Source organism: Rhipicephalus microplus, chromosome 4, assembly GCF_043290135.1.
Source record: "Rhipicephalus microplus isolate Deutch F79 chromosome 4, USDA_Rmic, whole genome shotgun sequence".
Taxonomy (NCBI): domain Eukaryota; kingdom Metazoa; phylum Arthropoda; class Arachnida; order Ixodida; family Ixodidae; genus Rhipicephalus; species Rhipicephalus microplus.
Genome location: NC_134703.1, coordinates 123108913 through 123131051, shown reverse-complemented (window position 1 = coordinate 123131051; position 22139 = coordinate 123108913). Strand labels below are relative to the sequence as shown.

General features: G+C 48.5%; 1 protein-coding gene across 1 annotated transcript in view; it reads right to left on the bottom strand.

Annotated features, from left to right (window-relative positions):
* Positions 1-22139, bottom strand: part of LOC119172336 (uncharacterized) — a 56410-nt gene that overhangs the window by 19335 nt on the left and 14936 nt on the right. Inside the window, exon 3 of the mRNA XM_037423390.2 lies at positions 19040-19454. Within this exon, the coding sequence (XP_037279287.2) occupies positions 19040-19454 (415 nt within the window). The remainder of the gene's footprint in view (positions 1-19039; positions 19455-22139) is intronic.

Genomic DNA, 22139 nt, shown 5'->3' with positions numbered 1-22139 from the left:
AAGAGTTTGTTTAGCCTCGCTGTCAAGCCATTTACGTAGCCTCATCTGCATGCTGAAAGCTTATCGGAAGCATGCCGTGCTTGAGAGCAGTGCCTCTTCCCCCATCTCTTTCGTTTGCACCGCAGGTCAGAAGCAGCACCTCTTTATGCCCTAGCAGGAGACGTCGTGAACGCGAAGACGCACTGATCCATCCGTCATAGCTGATAGCTGATTACAGTTCTCTCACTCTCTTGGCCTCCACGACAGCACCGCAATCTGACTCACTTCGTAACATACGACGCCTGCGCGGAGCGCGCCAGAGGAACGGGGCCGAATCCTTCAACAACCAAGTGGGTTTATGAGGACGAGTGAAGGAAGGGGGTCTCGGTAACTGCGCGTGGCAGCGCGTGGCGCTCAGCGGAGTGCCACATTATCGCCGAGTGAAACGCGACGTTCCCCGCGCCCGTCCGCGGCGAAAAGGAGGCGACGCGGTAGCCGCCGTGACCCCACCGCGACCCCTTCGGAAGCGCCGAAGAGGCGCCCGCCGGCGGTTAGGCCGTTCCGGCGACGCCGTGGCGTCGGCCACGAGAACCGCCCGGGGGCCGACGTAGCGCGGCAGTCTACAACGTCAGGCGCTGCGCGAGCTTACAGGCTTGCATGGTCTGCGATCAGGTAGCGATACGCAAGGCCGCGTCGGCGAAAGACACCGGCGTGATCATCTAACCCCCCTCCGGCCAGCCGGACCTCCACCCCGCTTTTTTGACGGCGGTGGTCATTTTTCTTTCGCGCGGGAAGTGCGTCCCGCTGCGCCGCGAAAGACCAGAATCGTTCCTCATTTCGCCGTTCTGCCAATCTTCCGATCGCTCGCTGTCCCCGTTCGCTAACCTCCGACGACGGCAGGTTTCCCGGCACGCGCTGTCCTGGTCCTTTACCAGCGCCTGTCCGTCTTGAGACACACAGATGGGCGGGGCGCTGGAGGAGGGGGTCTGTCTCTACGATGTCGCGCTGATGAGCTTGCTGGCACAGGTTTTGACACCCACGAAGGTTTCAAGCTGACATCGTACGGTGTTTCTGTTATGTGGTTGGGCCTTAAATTTCCCCGCTCTTGTGATGCAAGAATCACTCTTGATGATTCAGGCCTCTTGCTGCTGTGACCCATGTGTCTACCCTGGTCTTGTGCCAGCCGGTTCTGACTTATGCCTCCAAAAATTCTCGTTTCATCAAACCGACTAACTATATATCGTCAATCATTACCAGTGCTGCTTCCCTTCTCTTGGGCAACACTGCGCAACGAAGCCGGAAGTTAACTGTCCTATACATTACAAGCGCATTGCATAACCTTCGGGATTGCGCATGCGTCATGTGTTTTCCCTTCTAAGAGGTTCCCTACTTATTCGCAACAGTGGCTTGCAACAGTGGATACCGAACGTTAAGAAAACAGCCCCGTAAACATCAAGGTGATAAGTCACGTCTTTAATTCACCTCTACTTTACTAGTTTATGCCACTCAACAGTCGTGCGAATAACACCGCAAAGTTTAAGAACAAGCATATATCAGGCAAAATTTGCAGGATGACTCTTCGAGGCCCATACTACTCGCAATCGGCCGCTAAATCCTGGTTTTAGTGCTGGACCGCTTCATAGAATAGACGTTAAAAGGGGCCTTCGAGCGCCGAATGACGCTGAACTACACTCGGGCTCCTAACGGCTTGAACTGAGGCGCGTTACATTTACTGAATTTAACTTACCCCAAATATGCTGGTTTTATATACACGACTACATTCGTTTTCTATCGAGGAAACCTTGAAATGAAGACTCCCGACAACGTTGAGGTAAATGCCTTACTTTCACGACTGCAACTCGACTCGAACGTAAGTGGACCCTCTTAAATTGCACGGCCAAAAAAGAAAGAACAGGTTTATTTCGCAAAGAAAATTTATTTATGATGTACCTAAAAATACCACCTCGAATGCTGGTGTGCAAAGGTGGCTTTGCGGCACAGCTCTAAAGCTATGCGAAAAACCCAGCTTCGTGGTAATTGGTTGGGGTCATAGAAAAAAAAAAAGGAGATGGGTTGTACATGAGAAAATACGGTATACGTCATAGGTATAGCCGCAACATAAACTTGATGTTGTATTCATGTCAAAGAGTGCCTCATTTTCGGTCGTTTTGGTTTCAGTTGTAAATTTCAAATTTTAATAACATTGGCTGACATGCAATCGTGTAAGTACGGTGCATTTGGTATAGAGAACACCAACTCATCTTGCACACATATTGCCAATAATACAGCAGTTTGTGCTTGCAGAAATGCTCTCGATGAATTAAACAGAAGAAGTAGCTAGATTTAGCGCCATCGGCCACATGTAACTTGCAGGCAGATTCGGAAGTTTATAGAGTTGGCATTCTTACGCCCAGCTCACTTTTGCTCCTTCTAACAAGTAACATATAATGATGAAAGCGACCATTCTTGTTCATTCGACAGTCGCTAAATTCTTCATGTTTTGTCACACAACGACAGAAAAAAGCTTTTCTCAGAAGTGAACTTGTTGCTCATTTTCACTTCTCTGCAATCGTGTCATTACAATTCTCTCACGCTTGTTGGACGCTGAACTGATAAAAATAACTATTACAGTTTCGGGAGTGCAAGCTTCACGCGGCCTTCAATTGTCACGCACGGTAAAAATCAACGAAACGTCCCTGCAAGCAAAGTGGAACACGTCCAATAGAATGAATACCAAACAACTCCACCTATAGACGTATGCACGTATCGCCTGGATCTAGTTAGCGACGCCAAGTACGCAGCTTCTTCGAACGAAAATGTTAGCGTATCAGTTCCGGTTCCCTGCTAGTCATCACTCGTCCACCAGTCAAAGGTTGACGACGTGCTGTAATACCGCATAGCAGACGTGCATGCGCGGGCTCCCTGGTCACGCATCGCGAGCTACAAGACGAGAGCCATCGAAGATGCGCTTACGCGCTGTTTCCGTTATCCGAATTGTTTTGTTCTTTCAAAGAGGTCGCGATTCGATCACGTTGATATAGAAAACAGAGCACCTGAACGCAGCGTTGTACTATTGAAACGAATCTACTTTGCCATCTGCGTTATAAGCTGATCAAACGTCGCACTTTCTTATTGAAACAAGTTGCGTGTACAAACATATGCCAACCGGCTCGGCTTAGCAGTCGAGCGACGCGATTATTAATATGGCAATGGATGCAGAAGTTCGATAGCTTCCGCATACATAGCAAATACAGCTACTCAGTATTCTTTTCTTTCTTACCTTCTGTCTGTTCTTGCCCTTTCGACAGTACAGTGAAGCAAACTGGATATTCATCTTCCGGTTAAGATCCCTGCCTTTTGTTTAACCCTCCCCTCACTTTCTCTTTCTCTATTGCACCTGCTATTCTGGCGAATTTTGTTTCCTCAATAGTCTGCTTTTTCTTATACCTTATGCGTGTTGCAGTTTTCGCCAGGCTTAAACTGGACATGTCTTAAGCCCTCCCCCCCCCCCTTTTTTTTTTCTTTCTTTTTTATGCTTGCAGTGCATGCTGGAAAATTCTGCCCAGTCAGTCCCCCAAAATACTGATCTCATAGGCATTGCTTCTAAAGTATTTGGTGCACCTTAGCCTTAAAGTTTGCTTTTGATGAAGTTAAGCCAGTAGAAATGTGTTCTAATTGTTCTAGTTATGCCTGCTGGAAGCTGCAAGCATACAGCTCCGAGTTAGCAAGTGTATGTGCCTCCGCTACGTGAAGCAACTGCAAAAACTGGAAATCGATGATTAGTTAATTACCACACGTCTTCTTTGGTTTCAGCTACCTATTTGCACAGAACTGGGAAATATTAGGTGACGTGCTTGTTTTGTCTGCAAGGCTTTGATCGTGGGAAGTTGCGTTTGTGCCAAGCACCCTCCGCGTTGTATGCATGGCTTGCTATATAACGATTTGCTCAAGAGTCCACTCACGTTCATGTCCTTGTTTAGATACGGTGCCACACAGGGATGCGTTTCAGTGGGTGTTGTCTTGGCATGCCACAAACGATAGTAGGTGCACCACGCGCATTGGGAAGGGTTGGTAGCAACAACACATGCAAAGTATAGTCACCCGACACTTTTGCCTAGCTCTGTCACAAAACCTACAATCACTAATGATCATGTGATTGTTGCATTGCTATCGGATGACCCACGTTGTTCTTCAGTTTCAAAAGGACACGAATTAGTTCGATAGTAAGAAGGAGGTTGCAGTATTAAAATCTGCGGTGAAAATAATATAAATGAAATAAGCAGCGCTACAAACTTTGCAAGGTGGTATACCCACATGTAAACATAACGTCTTGTTCTAAACTTCGCAGCGCTGCCTATTCCACTAAAATTTTCCAGCTGTAGTCAGTTGGATGCAACATACGAAGTCCGGAGAGGCCCAACCCGGACTACTGCGTGTGAACTGAGAAATAGTACCGATCGGCAACGGAATCGTTGTGAAGATTTGTGTTCATGGGATGTACCTGACAAAGTACTCTGGCCCTAACTGCAACTAGTGCCAAGCGCCAACAATGGCGGATCATATTCTCTATCAATGCCGAATTCACAAATCAAGCTGAGCTGCTTTCATTAAGAAAAAGCCCAATGCACGATGCCTCACTTACAGCAAGACATAGAGGAAACTACCCCATGAATACTCGAAGATCCTCTCATCAGAGCAAGGCTGAATATGTGGTGCATGCCTTGCGCACGACGTCCATTCACTGCACAGCAATAACAAGCTCTCCAGTTTGAGGTCATGGGTTTTTTTTTTACCTGCTTTTTTTTCTTCTCTTTTTTTGTACCATGGCGTAGAAGACATGGTGTGGTGAGGAAGTTTTCAATAAAGCAATCAATCTTGGCCTAGGCAATGTTTTTCGAAGCCGAGGTCAACGCCCATCTGACTCATGGCGTCAGTTTGGAGTGCACGCTTATTGGCGCAGGCTTGTACGCATCCGCCTTTGAAGGGGATGTGCCGTGGACTTCCAGAGCTGCATACGAATCGAAAAGTTCTTCAAAAAATATTATTTATGACACGAAATCTCCCAATATATGACCTAAAACATTATTTATTATCTCGATTATCACTAAGTTTTAAGCATTGAATCGACTGCTAAGAGCGGATCGAATGATATTTCACTTCGACCTAGTCAAAGACCGTAACCTTATCGACACACTCCTCTCACAGCATACTCGCACACCGTATCGGGAATCATGTGGGAACTGTCGATGATGCCGTGGTGTAAACTGCGAGCTACCTTCTGTGACACCAAACGAAGCAGCAACTCGTTCAAGGCCCCCTATAGTGCAGCGCCCCCACGAACCCGCGACGGCGAAGCGTGGGCGCACCGCTTGGCATCCGGACGCCCACCCCGTGTTGGGCGACGCATTGCAAGCGCGTTTACCCGTTACGTTCTTTGTTCGCCAAGGCCTCTCGTTGTTACGAAGAAGAGGCTCGCCTTTGCCGCAAGGAGGCCGCCTTGAATCGCACCGAGGTCGCGGGCGCGTCCGCGTGTCTTGAGGCGAGATTGCGTGTCATCGAGTTGCCTCGCGATTACACGGCGTGATCTGGATTCCCGAAAAACGTAGCGTACCCGGCAGGCTCGCGGCTGCATACTTTAAAGGGAAAGGAAAGTGAAACACCTAGTAAATTTATAATAATAATTTTTGGGAAAGGAAAGCATCAAGTGTTCGCACGATGGTAATGATTGTTCAGGTTTAACGTCCCGGAACCACGGTATGATTATGAGAGACGCCGTATAGTGGAGTGCTCCGCAACTTTCGACCAGCTGAGGTTATTTGGAGGTGCAAAGCGAAGTGTGCGCTAAACTGAGGACCTCACTCAGAATCAGGCTCACTTAGACTTAGGCCTCACTCAGACTCAGGTTCACGAATATTTTCCTCAACCAGACTCACTCAAACTCGGACTCATTGAAATTTTCCTCTGCCGGACTCACATGGACTCAAGCTCATCAAAATATTTTTCGCCCTGACTAAATCAGTCTCACATGCCAATCTGAGTTGCGTTGAGCCTCAGTGGGTCGACTTGTGAGCAAGTCTGCAGACTTATGATTATCATGCAATATTTTTTGGAGATATCACTATATATCGCTTTCAATGTACATTGTTTGGCTGTTTAAGCAAAGTCGCCTCGTTCATTGGACACGCAAGGATCTTCGTCCCGCACAGAGACGTCATCGCTGAAAGTGAATGCGACGTCCCTGGACGAAATACAGCCACTGAACCACCTTAAGTAAATTATGATGCTTTTACTACTACTACAGCTATTTTATGTCTTTTGATATCTCATAACGCTATTTCGTATAGTTTTTGTGAATATAAAATTTTAGACCGCAGTAAATGCCATCAAAATCTTTTTTTTATGTGTGAGTGAGTTAGTTCAAGAAAGTTGAGGGTAATGTCATTCCATGTAAATATTTATCGACATGGGAATGTGCTATTACCAGCTGTGGACTCGAACAACAGTTACGGGTAGTCCAATGGGCCCACGACACAGCAGAGAGACTTCGTCTTTCTGTTCCGACGTGGAAGCCTCCCGCAACGTGCTGAACGGCGTTCTGAGGGACCTACAAAAGTTCATGTGTTCATTCATTCTATCGCTTAACGAGCGCGTTTTTTTTTTTACCACACAGACAAAAAGAAAAACGTGCTATCGGAGCTTGTAGGTGCAATGGATAACGCGTCTGAAGCTCAACAGGTAGAGATCGGACACGTTACCTCGAGGTTGTAGGTTTGGTCCTTCCCTGCGGCAAGGCGGTTTTTCATCCAATTTAATTCCTTTTCATTTATGTAAGAATTTACTATATGCTACAGCTAAAACATACAGTGAGTACTGTGCAGTGTAGCTTAAAACCTACACTTTCCTTAAATTGTCTCTTAGGCTGTCTCTAACAAGACAACCGACTTTTTTTAACCAACCCTCCACGCCCGATTTCACCACATCGCTACCACAAAGCAGGAGCAACAACTCCAAGATTGACACCAAAGTGATGTCATGATTGTTTTGTTTTGTTTTAAAAATAAACTTGGCTAATGGAAATACCCGTCACATGCATGCCGTGGCGTGTGACCCTGGCATTTGATGCCAAATACAGCTTCTCTGCTTGCAGCCTTGTTTAGTTGTCTTTGCAGACTACAACAAAATTTGCGTAATGCAAATATAAGACCTATGTCCCTGTCTTACGGTGTACCAACGGTTTGACTCTACGCACGTGTGCCGTGTACGAAATAGAGAAGCGGCTGCTGCAGTCCCGAGCAGAATTTTAATCAGCTGCGGCGCCTGCTTGACGAGGCAGCTCAAGTTCGCGCCGACCCCTCGGTCACTGTCCAGCAGCCGTGCCAGGGTCTGGTGACGTCGGACTGCGAATAGCGGTTTTTGCTCTCCACAGATACAGGAACGTGAGCTAGATTTCCGGATTCAGGTGTGTACAGAGAGCAAGTATCTTCATTGCGGTGTTATGGAACGCTCCGGTGGCTTTGTTAAGCGACCCACATTATTGCTTTGCTGTTCTGAAACGCTTTATTACTCATATTAACGCGATTAATTTCCTGACATCAAACCTACCTATGGCCAGTTTGCAAGCGAGTGTGGAAGCACCGACGTGGCTCTGGGGTAGAACACTGGGCTGGGACACAGAGGACCAGAGTTCGTATCTCATTGTGTTTATAATGGTTCTTATTTACTCCATTTGTTCCCTCAGTTCGTGCGATAGTAGTTACGGACGCCGGCGGCGGCGGACAACTGCAGTGCACGCGACCCTTGTTGATCTGATAACAGCTCTCGCTGTAAAAAGTTACCTGATGTGAAGGTACTCGGCAACGTGATGTTCGGGTGCGATATTGCGCTGGCGTTGATAACGAGTGCTGCTACGGAAAATGGTTAGAAAACAGGTTAGCATAGCAAAATGAGAAAAATAAGGAAGAAAAAAAAGAGAACACGATCCGCAACTCGGGCATCGGTTTAACGAGACGTGGCTGTAATACTTATTCGTGTAGCGCCAGCCTTCGGTTAATGGACCTTCTTCGGTAGCAGCCTCCAAAGTCTCCTTTCGCATCTTCATTTCAGTGAAAAATGAACGGTATTGCAAAGTGACCCCGCGGGGGCAGCCGTGGCCGCGCTTGGTCGACTAAGGACGCTAGCTACAAAAGGTACGAGCAAAACAAACCGTCGAGCTGCATGCACAGGATGACTCAATGGCCAATGCTTCCACGTTAACGGCATCCGCTGTTACGCTGCTGCTTTTTACAGCACCGTGCAAGCTTTGCTGCCTACGTCGTTCCAACGAACATATATACGAAAGTATACAGCATTACAGAAGCAGCGTGAACGCGTTTTCGAGGTAAGCAGGCACTCGTTCTCTGGGATACTCTTGTCTCCGTCTAAGGCACGCTGCATTTCTCCGGCTAACATACGACTTCATATATGCCTTCCGATTGACTTCACGTTCTGTCATAATATGGTGCGTTTGATATGCAGCAGCATGGAGGACGAAAAAGAAAGGAGGGAGCCTGACGTCACGCCACTAGCCTTTACAAGGCAATCTGTTTTCAAGCCAGCGATATCGGCACAACACGTGACCTTTTACATCAAGATCACGCAAGCATCGAGATTTGCCGAGACTTCGGGGTATGGCTCCTGGTATAGCAGTTAATCGAATTGTACCGACTCAGTGCGCAGACCAGCTGACTCACGCAGAAGGTTCGAAAACAAATACTCCCGAGACTACTAAAATGGACTGCACGTTCTGACCTTTTGATCACGTGTTGGACAGACACGTTGGGGTTTACTTGTGTGGCGTACTGTTGCCTACTTTCTTTTATTTCTTCCTCCATGTTTATTAGTAGTAGTAGTAAGTGATTCTTAAATGAAAAGAAGATAAAAGTAAGTCCCGTAACTGTCTCTAAGGGGAAGTACACCTCAACAGTAGCTCACGAGGGGGGGGGGGGGTAAGGAGGGATTAATAGGATAGGATTAAAATGTATAGAGATAGAGGGAGCGGGAGGAGAGAGCGAGGCACAGCGACAGCCACATACAGAAGTAAGGAGAAGATAGGAAGGATGAACACGGTCGCAGGAGTCCGAGGACGGGGCACCACTCGGCGAGAGCTTTTGTCGGCGTCAGGAGATTGCGTAGGGCGAGCCAGTCGGCCAGAGCTGCGCTGTCGTCAGAGGTCGCGGGGGCACAAGCGGTCGGCATGAAATACAGTGAACGAGTGTATGTATAGCAGTTGTCTACATTCTTCGTAAGGCAATGTTCGCGTGCACCAAGCCCCACTTACTTCTCCGCTCTTCACCAGTCTATATTACACGCCTTCATTGTAAACAAAATTTTCAACGGGGTAATTGTGCCGTTTCCCAACTTCATTAACGCCTAATATAATTAAGCTATAGTTGGCCGCGCATAACTGACTGGGGATCTTAGTTCAAAGAAAACGACGAGAAAGGAAGCGAGCGGAAGACTCAATGCTTTCTTTCTTGTGTTCGTCGTTTTTCCTTGCTCTATTATGTCTCAGAGTTCACGATAGACCGCTGCCTCCCCAAAAAAATGACGTCGTCGGAACCACGTTTGATTTTACACTTCCAACCACCGCAAGTCTCGCTGGATCATAACGCTGTCTTCACGGAAGCGAGAGTCATTGTACTGCACAATACTCAATTTCCCTCTTTCCAACGAAAATCTCCTTCCACCAATGCCATGTGTCAAGGTGTAAGCTTTGTTTAGCTAAAAGTGAAAACGCTCCCACGCTCGCCGGAAACAAAGAAAGAAGGTGTCCTCGCGCTTTGCCCAGCGCCTTGTGGATCGACAACAAAGGTGAGAGACGCTGCCGTCCGCACCTGATCGGTCAGGTGGAATGGACTCACGAGCGGCGTCCTCAGGGAACGCCTCGTGAATCAGATACCCGGAAATGACGCGATCGCGTTGAACGCGCACGCATTGAGCGGACGTGTTGGCAACGCGGATGGCGATTACGTTGCCCAAGGGGCGTCCCCACAGTGATATCCCCTGGTCGACGCTCGCAAACGTGGGACGGTTCGTTTGTACGCATGGCCCTGCCATTAGAGATGCGGGCCCACCCGCGCGCACCCTGGTACAGCGTGTGTCATCGCATTTGTGACAACTAACGCCGTTATTTGGCCGTTGCGGAGGATAAGAGCAAAGAATTGCGCAACCCTCGAGCGAGCGACCTCAGGAGCGCAGAACCACGTGGTTCTTGGGCGTTTTTTTTTTTTATTCTTTGGTTTTGTTTCGTTTGCTCATACTTCCTCACAACGGTGACGCGCCTTCACTGCGTGCATGCTGGTGCCCGCGCACGAACAGCGAGAGTTTGCAGCAGCGTCTTTTGAATTCATTATGTGGGATCTCAAAGAGCGCGCAATATCCTGCTCCTTGCCGCTTCGGGACCGTTGAGAAAGTGGCGCTTCTCATAATCATACTGTGCTTTTGGGACGTTAAACCCCATATATCATCATCATCATCGTGAGCAAGTGGTGTCGTATTTTGGGACAACTTCTTCTACTTGGCATGACATCATGTTCGTACTTTGTAAACTGGCAAGCACGAAGCGCCTAAAACCTTACCCATCGAGCCTTAGCGCCAAAACGGCGATGCCAGCATTATTATTGCGCAAGCGGCTGAGGTGAATTTGAAGTTACTTTTGACCTCATGGGGTTAATTAACGAGTCTCTAAGTTTTTTTCTTGTGTTGTATATCCAATCTGGTGGAATGATCGTCCCAGAGAGATAGTAGGTTCGAGTTTGATGCCCGCATCCCAACAAAACTTTATTCAAGAGCAAGGTGATGCTTGCGAGTAATTCGTGTTTTAATTGCATATTCCTGCTTCAAGCTGGTTCGGATATCAATGTTGACATCAGTAATGACTTTAGTGATCTTCGGCCAGAACGCTGACATTGGCTGGTGTCTCTTCTCTTCCTAAATGCCGACCCTCTAAATTCTTTAATTCACGTGTTACCATGCATATTTACCTCTCACCTATTTTACCTTGAAGTCGGTTTTATGTCGAGTCGGTAAAATGTAATATTGCTTCTTTAGCGCATTTCGGAACCTGTGTGTGAGTATATGCGATTATATCAGCATACTGGGCGCGTACTTCCTTATATGTATTACGCTTGAATAATATACAAAACTTCGTGATACCCCTCATATTGGAGGCAAAGGAAAAATTACACCATCTCCCACAAAAGGGAGCCACGGGTAGCATGCGAAACAGCGCATGCGTTGACTTAAACTTCCGGTCATCACGGGCACCTTACTCGATGTTAAGGCCTTGCAAGTGGAGTCTACCGTGAATTCACCGTAGTTACTCGTCCTTAACTCTTGTTGAAGCACGCCACGAGGTTTCATCGCCACCGAAGTGAGAGCCCGTGCGTTCAGCGCGCGTCTGCATACCCTCGTTCCCCGACGCCATCACGTCATTCCTGCCTCGTTCCCCGACGCCATCACGTGATTCCTGAGAGAGTGCAAAGGGGAGATGGCACAGCCTCTTACACAGCAGCGTACGCAGGCCCGGACGCGATAGCGCGTTCTGGCAGTGCTCGGGCCAGCTGTTGCACATGCGCAGTAAGGATGGCCACGCCACACACCGGTTTCGACTCCGCCATAAGCTGTTTCGCGTGTAAAAAAGCAACACATTAGTCCTGCACTTGTACAACACACTTTTTCTGTTGCATTCCTGGCTCAGCCACGAAACACTTGACTTCGCTACACTCGGCACACACGTCGTGATGTTTTAAAAGGAAGCGCGCGCTATTTGCAGATCGCAACGTCGGCAAGAGCCTCCTTCCGCATGAATGAAGAAAACGTGAGAGACGACGTGCCTACCGCAGCGTGGAGGGATCGCGGTCTCTCTTACGCGAACAGATAAGAAGGGAAAAAAAAAGAAGACATTAAGGCGTCGGCTCCTTTCTTTGCGGACTGTGCCGCGGGGCAAAGGCGCGAGTGTGTGTGTTCTTCCGTAACCGATAAGCATCGAAGTTTGCGGGCGCGACCGTGTAGCGGGAGTCTTTCAAGGGTGACATTGCGTGTCGATTGTGTCTGGCCTAGAACTTGCTCCCAGTGAAACAAACACTTGCGTTTTTTTTTTCATCGAAGCCAATGTGTATAAACAATCGCCTCGCCCTTTCACGTCGGAAGAGAAACCTATCGCAACCTTCTCATCGCTGTGCGTTCTTTCTTTTTTTTTTCTCGGCGTTTCTAGCTTGAGATGCTAAAGTAAACTTTCAAGCTTACGCCTTGCCTTCCTAGCAAACACTGATCAAACTGGGAAGACCCGGCGTTTAGTGCATATGAAAGTAGTAGCAGTGTTCTGGCGTGTAGAGGGCCTGCAGCTTAACCAGTAAACCAAATTTTACTTAAATTCATTGATAGAATAGTTGGTTGATAATCTGGGTTTATAAGTGCTTGTCCTGTACTTCTTTGTATGCCTTAGGTTGAAACCGCGCTTTTTAGTATTTAAATAAGATTTTGTAAGGGTTCTGTTTTGTGAGCTTCTGTAAGCACTCATGTTTGTATTATCTAAAGGTTTTACGTCTGATCGCGAGAAAGTGTTAGCAAGTAAAAGCTTGTTTGTTTTGGAAAACAAAATTCTGGTTCGTGAAGGCACGTGCGATATCGTTCTTTCCCGTATAACGCGTTGCTCAAGTTCCACAATCCCCACATCAAGGCATACTTGATGTGGGGAATAATGCCGCAAAACCACCATATGATTATAAGAGACGCCGTAGTGGAGGGCTCCGGAAATTTCGACCACCTGGGATTCTTTAACGTGCACTCGAATCTGAGCACATGGAGGTACAGCATTTTCAACTCCATCGAAAATGCAGCCGCCGTCGCCGAAATTCGATCTCGCGACCTGCGGGTCAGCAGCCGAGTACCTAGGCCACTAGACCACCGCAGCGGGACATAGCGACATACTTTAGGAACTTGAGTGCCAGAAAGAAGTGAAATTTTTGCAGACCAATCACGTCTCTGTTCAGTGCATTCTAGTTGAATACTTCAATTAGATGTCTCTCTTGACACAAAAAAAATGTGTGTTTTTTTCTTCATTCAATAAGTCCTTTTTTCTAGATATGTCAGACGAATACCTTTGTAGTGAGTTACTGCAGTTTATAGACAGGCCTGCCATGTTCTGTGGCTCAGCGACCGTATGACATTGCGGCAATGCATGCAGTCCTTAGCACGAGATCACCAGCTTGACATTCTGAGGCACCAACTGAATTCAATGCGTTATTCACTGAAATGCTTTAGCCCCGCCGCGGTGGTCTAGTGGCTAAGGCACTCGGCTGGCTGCTCACCCACAGGTCACGGGATCAAATTTCCGCTGTGGCGGCTGCATTCGCAATGGAGGCGGAAACGTTGTAGGCCCGTGTGCTCAGATTTCGGTGCACGTTAAAAAGCCCCAAGTGGTCGAAATTTCCGGAGCCCTCCACTACGGGGTCTCTCATGATAATATAGTTGTTTTGGGACGTGGCACCCGACATATCGATCTTTATTAAAATGTTTTATTGTAACCTAAGGAAACTCCAGCTGATAAAAATATTATTGATCTCCTCGCATACCTCCTACAACTGCGTCGTCAACGATGACTACCTCATGACTTCTATGAGATGAACCTGGCGTGATTTCATGAAGAGGTGAGCGTTTTCTTGGTCGACGCCGAGCTTCACCCCCACGCCACTCTCGGTGGACCTCCGCTTCCGTCTAAAGTGAAAGACCTCAAGGACCTCTTACGAAGAATCCTCGCCTCCTTAATCGTCTCGGTCGGGCGCTTTAGTATGCGTCGGGGAAACTCGTCCTCGTAACGGCTCGCACGCCTCCGGACGACGCTTTCTCAACGTCGGTGCTTCGTGATTAACCCGTTCTGCACGCGCCGTCCATGGTGTACGAACCGTTTCGCTGCGGGCAACGAAGAAGCTACTCGGTCAATTTAATTCCATACGTGTCGAGGAACGAGCCCCGTCGGTGTCGTTGCGCATAAAGCAAACACGGCGCGGGCTGCGATTCCCGGTGGTAAGCCAGATACGGAGCGTGCGGATGGCGATCGGCGAAGCCTCCCCGTGCACGCGATAAGGACGCTTAGGATTCCCGTCACGTCGACCTTGCGCGCTGGGCGTAAGCGCGGGAGCCCTAGGTGCGATCCGATCCTCTCGTAACACGACACGATCGGCTCATTCCTATTGCTCGCTGGCCGGCCAAGGCGCGTGCAAAGGCTCGGCACGAACACGATGCTGTAATCTACAATTGTCTCCGCGTAAGGAGCTCGTTCACACGTACCAATTGTTATCGCCCAGCAGATGCACTGTTTGCCGACGCTAAATGTTCGAATATTTTTTTTTTATTGCGCAGATCCCCGTGCCTCTTTGCGTACAGTAGTGCTCAACCTTAACGCGATCGCTCCGCAGCATGGCCAAACAGTTCGATTGACGCTAGCACAGCGTAGATTTGGGTTCTGTTGCCGAAGCGTTACACATGCATGCCAATGTATTATATGAGCCTTCCAACGTATTAGGGAGTTTTAGAATAGCGCCGCGCAAGCCCTTGTGGTGTCGTCGCTGCCACTGCGCATGCGTCGTAATGCGAGCTGCCGTTAGCATTCGCGGCCCGCCCGCAGAAAATCTGAAATAGCGGGTGGCATGAGCGGCCCGCATGCAGCCCGCAAACGCTGGTGTCGACGCTATGTGTAGTTTCTGTGCATTTGAGTTTGCGGGGCAGCTAAAGTCCCTAGTTTGTTCCCTAGGAGGGGCAACGTTATAATCTAAAGCTTATATGGTGGTCGGTATCGCCGCAACGCCCGCAGCGCCTGCAAGCGTTATTTTAAACCTCTCCATTATCTCGGCAACAGCACCCGGCGCTTCGTGGCTGGCATCAGTCCAAAGTATTGCGCAGGTCAAGTGTCGCAGCGTTCGTGTTAGGGTTCCTGACGACTGTACATTGCAAAGAAGCAGGAAACATTCAGAGCTCCTAGCTTCTGTTCATGTGTCGTTGGATGGGCCACATCATGTCGTGCGTGATCATCTTCATTGAGCTTCCTTGAAAGTGTTATTCTCATCGAAAATTTGCGTACTCACTGCCACAAATGATGTCATCTTTCCTAGAGAAATAGTACGGAAGCGTTGCGTTATAGCTTGCAGCTAGCGTTGACGTGTCTCGTTTGTTCATGTCAATCAATGCCCGACAGTTGCTGAGAAATTGTTGTGCTCCGCGGAAAGTTGCCGCGCGGATTCGTTTCGACAATTATTCACGTCTTCATATAGATCAATGGGCCTCAAATATAGGAAATATTGACTGCTATACTTGCGCGAATCGTCTTGCGCCAAACATGAGCGAATAGGCCAAACGAAGGAGCCATGGGGTCAGAATTCACAAACATAGTCAGAACATTGCAAGAGTAGAAAAATGCATGAACACCGGCATTTTTGTAGCACGCGATGTAAAAAAATTCCGCCTTCCGCGACGCAGCAGAGAGGCTAAGTCTTTCTGTTCCAACGTGGGAGCGGCCCGCAACGTGCTAAAGCGTGTTTTGAGGGACCAAATAAAATTCATTCATTCATCTGCATCCACTTCAAATTTTGTGCCCACTTTCACCAAAACCAATCTAGATGAAAAAATTTAAATAGGTTGTGCATTAGAGAGATAATTTACAAGCACATGTTTTTAGCACAAAGCCACAACGAAGTCCATATGGATTTCTTTTGGTTATGGATACTGACTCGCTCCGTCACCGTTGCGGTACTGTCATGGCAAAGCACAGTCGCCATTTCGTACATATACGCTTTCGGTTTTTATGCTACCTAGCTTGACTATGAAGTAACGTGACAGCTGGTAAAAATGGTCGGTGAAAACTGGGTGACATGCATGGGAAATTCACTCGTGTAGGAATCATTAGCAATTAATGGAGATAGATTCTAACTTTCGGGCGGTAGATGTAGGCATATAGGCGTTGGGCCGGGGAGGTACAGGGGACATCTGTACGCATGCCATCCATACTGCCATGCGCGCACCGGTGTTGATGTTTCTGCATAAACCATCCTGGGGGGTCTGGGTCAATTACGGGATATTCAATAGAATTCCGTCGAGTACCTGGCGTGGCGCGATTTCGCGTAAGTAAGTAGGGCCACTCCCAGCACACCGGGCGTGCCTTATACGAGTATGCAGCGGCTGCCATCTTGTTCCCGCACGCCTTTTGATGGCAGCGCTACCTGCCTGCTCGGCTGTCTTTTTCTCACGTCAATCTTGCTCCGGAATTCTATGAGCCCAACCACGACGCTTGACTCGAGACTTTTTCGGGGGTGTGGGCGCTGAGGGTGAGAAAGGGCTGTCCAGGCTGCGCAGCCTACGCATGTTTGCGTTTCTCGTCCATCGTGATGCTCCGTGCTTCGTTGAAGACGCGGACAGGTTTCACAGGCTGCCTCTCGGGTATAATATGACGGACAGCAGCCGCTTACGATGCAGTCAGGCGATTGCGGCACCTCCTCCCCCCCCCCCCTTTTTTTTCCGCGTTCGTCACTCAGCCAGGGAAACCGAGGTGATAGCAGGAAAGACGGGGTGCCAAGAACGTCACTCTCTTTGAAAAACAGTAATAAATAAAAAAAATAAAACACTGGACTGAAGACAGAATGAAGAATGGGGAGTCTTGGGTAGGAATTACGTCAGCGAGCACTGCGTAGCGAAAACCAAGTTTAGTTCACTTCTGACCCGAACGCGAAGATGTCTCGCTGTGTCTGCGGAGAGACCTCCAGCTGCTCGCGCTTGTAGGGGCGCATCTTGTAAAGGGACGACCCGATGTATTATATAGCGCGCCGTCGCTGTCACAGCTCCGGAAGACGTAAGGCAGGAATAACCAGTTTTACTTTCCTTTTTGTTTTTTTTGCTTGCTCATCTCCCAGGCCATGCAAGCATGGCGAGGAACCAGTAATGCGAGCTCGTCTGTCGCGACCGTTTGCAGTTCGCTCGCGGGAAGGACACCCGAATACGCTTCTCTTTCGAGCACGCGATGGTTGTTTTCTTAACAGCGACACAGAGGAGTCAATGTCGCGGCGATAAAGAAACCGAGAGGGCACACAAACCACGTGTCTCAATCGAAAGAAAAAAAATTGATTCTGTCATTGTCACTGGCGGCACTGTAGAACACCGGACTATTATCAGCATTGCTTACTCCCGTCGTCCCTGCTCAAAGCACCAAAACTAAAGAAGGTACTTACTGGCGATCCCCATTGGAAGTGCTTTTAACGTGTTAGTGGTTAAAAGGCTGCCACGGTCCTGTGTGCTATATTATTACAGTGTTAGGCGAAATATGGACAATTCGGACGAAATGGCCGCGTTACTAGCTCGTCAAGGTCAACTAACGCTTGAGGGAACATTTTACAAACATGTGAAAGAAGAAGCGATAAAACTCAGGCGCGCAGTCCGTAATCAAAACGGCGTATGTTAGTTCTAAGAGTGTCTGAAAGTGGCACTAATGAATATACAAAAATCCCTGTCGATTATTAATATACGTGTTGTAAAATGATACGGCTTCTGCTCCAGACCAAAGAGACAATGCCGACACTCATACACCTCGTCTCCGAGAGGGGGAGAACTTCATTTACTTCTACACAAAATATTCTGGTTTATTAAGATATTAATTCATCGTTATTTCCTTGGAATACAACTTAATGAACACGAGTTAATTGTGTGGTAACCAGGAGTCTTCCTGGCAGATCAAGTGATTAAGTGGAACAACTTGTTCAACGCGCGGCCATCGGTCAGCATCGCAGTGAGCAATGTTGTTGGTGATTTAATTAGACGAAGACAACCCTTGTCTAAGAATCAAAAAACGGCTTCAATTCAGTTACTTTTATATTTCAGAGTGATATCCTACGAACAGGCCGCTCGCTCAGTGGGATCTTTCGTATCTCCATCGAAGGCGATCTTACAAACACCTCCTCACACGAAACGCAATGTTTGCGAATCACAAAAGCACCGCATGTATGGACAAGACTCCCGAGACATGAACAGCGGTTACAGTGTAGTTATATTTACCCGAGCTTTCAATGTTTGCCGCAAGAAATATACTTTTTAGTACTCTGACTCCGTCACAAGTACTGCACGCTTAGTCACTACGACGATCCATCTACAATCCGCTCTATATACTTCTTGACGTAGTCCTAATTATGTATATCTATTCATGTCGGAAACAATGAACTTCAGACTCAAGCTTGCTTTTGTTCTCTGCTATGCGGACTGACACGTTATAGGCTCTCTTCAATGAAGTCCAGTATGTGCAAAATTATGGCATGGGCTATCGATACTATAAGGGCCACGAGGAACAAGGCTACTATAGCTGTTCCGAAACTTGGCATATAGATAAATTGCAGGCGAATGATAAAAGCTTGAAATTGTAGCCCAACCAAAACATTGTGAAAAAAATTCCCAAAGTTTCATGTTTACTCAGCCATAGGTTAGAGCGTGGTATTCTATTATTCAGAAGTGAGTGGACTTCCTAGATACTATCTTGTACCTCAGCTAATCGGCCTCATCGAGCGGCTCGTCTTACTTCCAGCAACGGCGGGTGTCGGCGGCCTGCTCACCACACTCGAGCATTGCGTTACATTAGGTTTCTCTCCGACGCAGCCCACTGTCGCGCGCGGAACAAGCGGAACAACGGCCGGCGTCAGAGGCAAACGAAGGGTGACACAACCGACTAGCTGTCTTCTAGTGGCAAAGGCCACGGTGCCTGTCAGACGGAAGCGCCGTCCAGTGCTACGCAAAACAGGCGGGCCTATCGGCAGTCTACACGAGGATTTGATTTCGCGCGGGTCGAAGCTGGGCCGCTCACCATCCAGCACACACACGAAACACGTAGCGAAGTGGTCGAGCATCGATGCCGCACGTAGGGTGTTTGAGGGAAGGGGATGGGTGGTTCGGAAGGGTTGGAGTAGACCTGTACGGGTATGGGTCGAACGATGAGCCTCCCGGCTGGCCGGAGCTGGAAAACGTTGGGTTTCGGCGCGCGAGGGGGCCTCACCTTGTGGTGGCGGGGCAGCTACGAAGAGGATCCTCACGAATGGTGCTTGAGAGGTGCGCGAAGAGTGTCTACGTGCGTCGAGATGGCAACGGCGGCGTAACAGCCTTCTCCAAGCTGCGTCCGGGCAGGTTCTGAGGAGAAAGTCCTTTGGCGTTGCGAAGTGGGCCACAAGCGGCTGTAACGGTGGCGGCGGTGAAGGGGAGGAAAGAAGCACAACCGGCAACACGGAGCTGAAGAAGAACACGGAGCTGTGGAAAGTGAACACGCACAGGAACCTCCATTTGCAAGGCCGGATCTTCCTTATATATTTCCACGAGCGCGGAGGAAGGCAAGGGTTACCGGGGGACCAATGGGGCCCCGCACGCGCGGTGACCCTATGCCCCGCTTTCCTTCTCCGCCGCACTTTTCTCTTCTTCTGCAGCGCAGGTGACGCGCGAGGAGGAGGATGTGGAGAAGGATGAGATGATGCTGCTCGCGCTTCGCGGGGCGGCCTTCACGCGGCCGGCGGCGGCGTCTCGTCGCCACCGTGGTTCCTACCGTGAGACGCCGATTTCGGCGCGACACCCCCCCCCCCCCCCTCCCTATGCTTGTTCTTTCTCCAATCGGGCCCACGCTGGGATCCTTCCGATCGAAGTCACATCGCTTCCCGGGCACGTCCGGCTCGATGACGTTTCGACTTAACTCGCCGATTGTTCTCACTGTCACCCGAGGAGCGTTTTCTTGTTAATTTGGATGGTGGTTTCGCTAATGGTATAGTCGTACGTGGATCGGCCCCGGGAAAGGAATTGTGGCAGTGCGGGAAGGTTCCAAATTTAGCTACACAATTATCCGATTCCCGCGCGGCACAGGTGGAAATGAGATGGCATGTTTCCTTTCTCTTTCACGCTGCGATCGGGCGGGCTGCTTGTTAGAAGTCGTTTGGGAATTGGCAGAGAACCAGTAAGAATATTTATAGGCTCATCTTTTGCGACAACTTAAGCACGCAAGAAGCGGTGGATCACTTTCGGCTGCGATGTCTCCTGACATTGAATTTGCGTTATAGAGGCAGAAAAGTAAGTATGTATGTTGTATTCCTTCCTAAGTTGCGTCATAATTCGCTTTTTTAGCTATGTCACTTGAAATCGATGCACCTTCAGTACGTTTCTCGTCGTGCGCCGCTCTTCACTCGTCAAGTATATTTTTTATCCGTCAGTCTAGAAAAAATTTCGAACGTTCTAGAACACTATACGCACCTTACTATGGGAGATACGAAGGCTGTCCCGGTAACGGACTGCAGCCGGTGAATGATCCCATCCACGAACACTGCATGGAGTCGAAAATAGTGTTACAATGTCTGTCTTTAGAAAAAACCTGTTAACGACTTTGAGTACGATGTGCTCTACTATGGGAGAGCATAAAGCCATCCCGTGGCCCTCACACTTGATGAGGCCGCATCGACAAAAATTACGCCGTAGAAGGCACGAGAACCATTAATTACGATACGCGAAGTTTATTTCATACTGAACGCCTGCCGAAAAACCGAAATGCGCCACTATAGACTCCCGACAGTAGACCAGAGGGCGCGACGAAGCCTTTTGGGCCGCCTCAGCATTGTTGGTACCGACCGCCAGGGATACTAAGAAAATAAAACGCTCGCTGAACACAGTTACACGCTGAAGTGTCAGTGCCATTTTTGACACATTTTCAAAGAACGCTTTCTGGACGCTTACATAATCAGTCGGGAACCCCCTGCTCACCACTAAAAGCACTTTCTACTCACAACTTTTTACTCGCTAGGCTACGCATTGGAAGACTCAGTTTTGCTGCGCCTACTCGCTAGGCTGTGTGTTGTTGCACTACCATCAGATCTCGTAAACTGCATTGCCAGGTGCCTATACACTTAGTTTAACTTAGAAGTGTGGCAGCTTGGGCTAGTTGGTATGGCATGACTACTCACCCTGAGAAGCATATGTGCTTTAGGGGCGAAGCTCCTTATGGTGTGGCTTGGGCGTCCCTCGTAGTACGTAACCACCAGTGGCACATACACGAAATAGGTATAACATTTGACCTCCAAGGTGGTGCCGGTGAGAGATTTCTTCTGTGCGTTGTTTAACAATAAAAAATAGTGCTCAATGTACATGCCAATGGCTGCCAATGGGGAATGAGAGACAAAAGCACTCGGCTTTTAGTCAACGTGCACGCTGCGATCCCCAGTAGCAGCCATTGGCATGTACATTGAACACTATCGGACAAGAAAAGGTTGCTACATTATACTCGCTGGGTGTAGCCTCCTTAGTTTTAGAAAGGTTTCACGAGCGTTGAGCCGCAGTGCCATGAATACATTAAACTTGTTTATACCATGAACTCAAGGTGGTTGAAGGTGGGAAACAAACCCGAAGCGCAAGCCGTAAGAAAGTGTGCGTGTGCCACCTCTCGTTTAATCCTTGGAATGTACACTGAATGGCGGTGCTTCTATATGGGGAACATATCATAAAAAGATGCGAGATGGTGGGACTTGGAGTGTTGAATAGATGGACGAACGGACACACAGGCAGATGCATGGATGGACGCATGAACGGACGCAGGGGCGGATGCATGAACGAACGCAGGGACGGGCGCACGAACAGACGCATGGACGGTCACACAGATGGACGCATGGACGGACGAATGCTTCGCCCCACTCTCCATCATTCACTCCGTGGATATGCTGCCATTTTTTTTATTGCCTCTCAAAAAAAAGCTTTCTTATTAGCCTGTGTAATAAAAAGTAATGCTAAAGAGAAATCAACAATAAGTTTAATCGTTTAATTAGACTGCTATAAAGTAAAAAAAAAAACACTAAAAGTAGGGCCGTTTTAAGGTCTGCTACTATTTCATCAACTAAGCACAGGGTGGGTCAATCGAGCTAGTTCAATGTCAACATTGTTCTTGCACAGGGTTAGTGTCCTCCCTTACGACTATGCTCCATTTCATACATCAGGTGCAACGCTCTGGAGGCTAGCGAGACTACTTGGAATGAATGCGTTCGTCCTAAGAGATAGTTCGATGATTTTTCTATCTGAGGCATGCTTTTATGTCATCTTTGGCCTTAATAATAAATAAATATTCTTTGGTAGTCGGA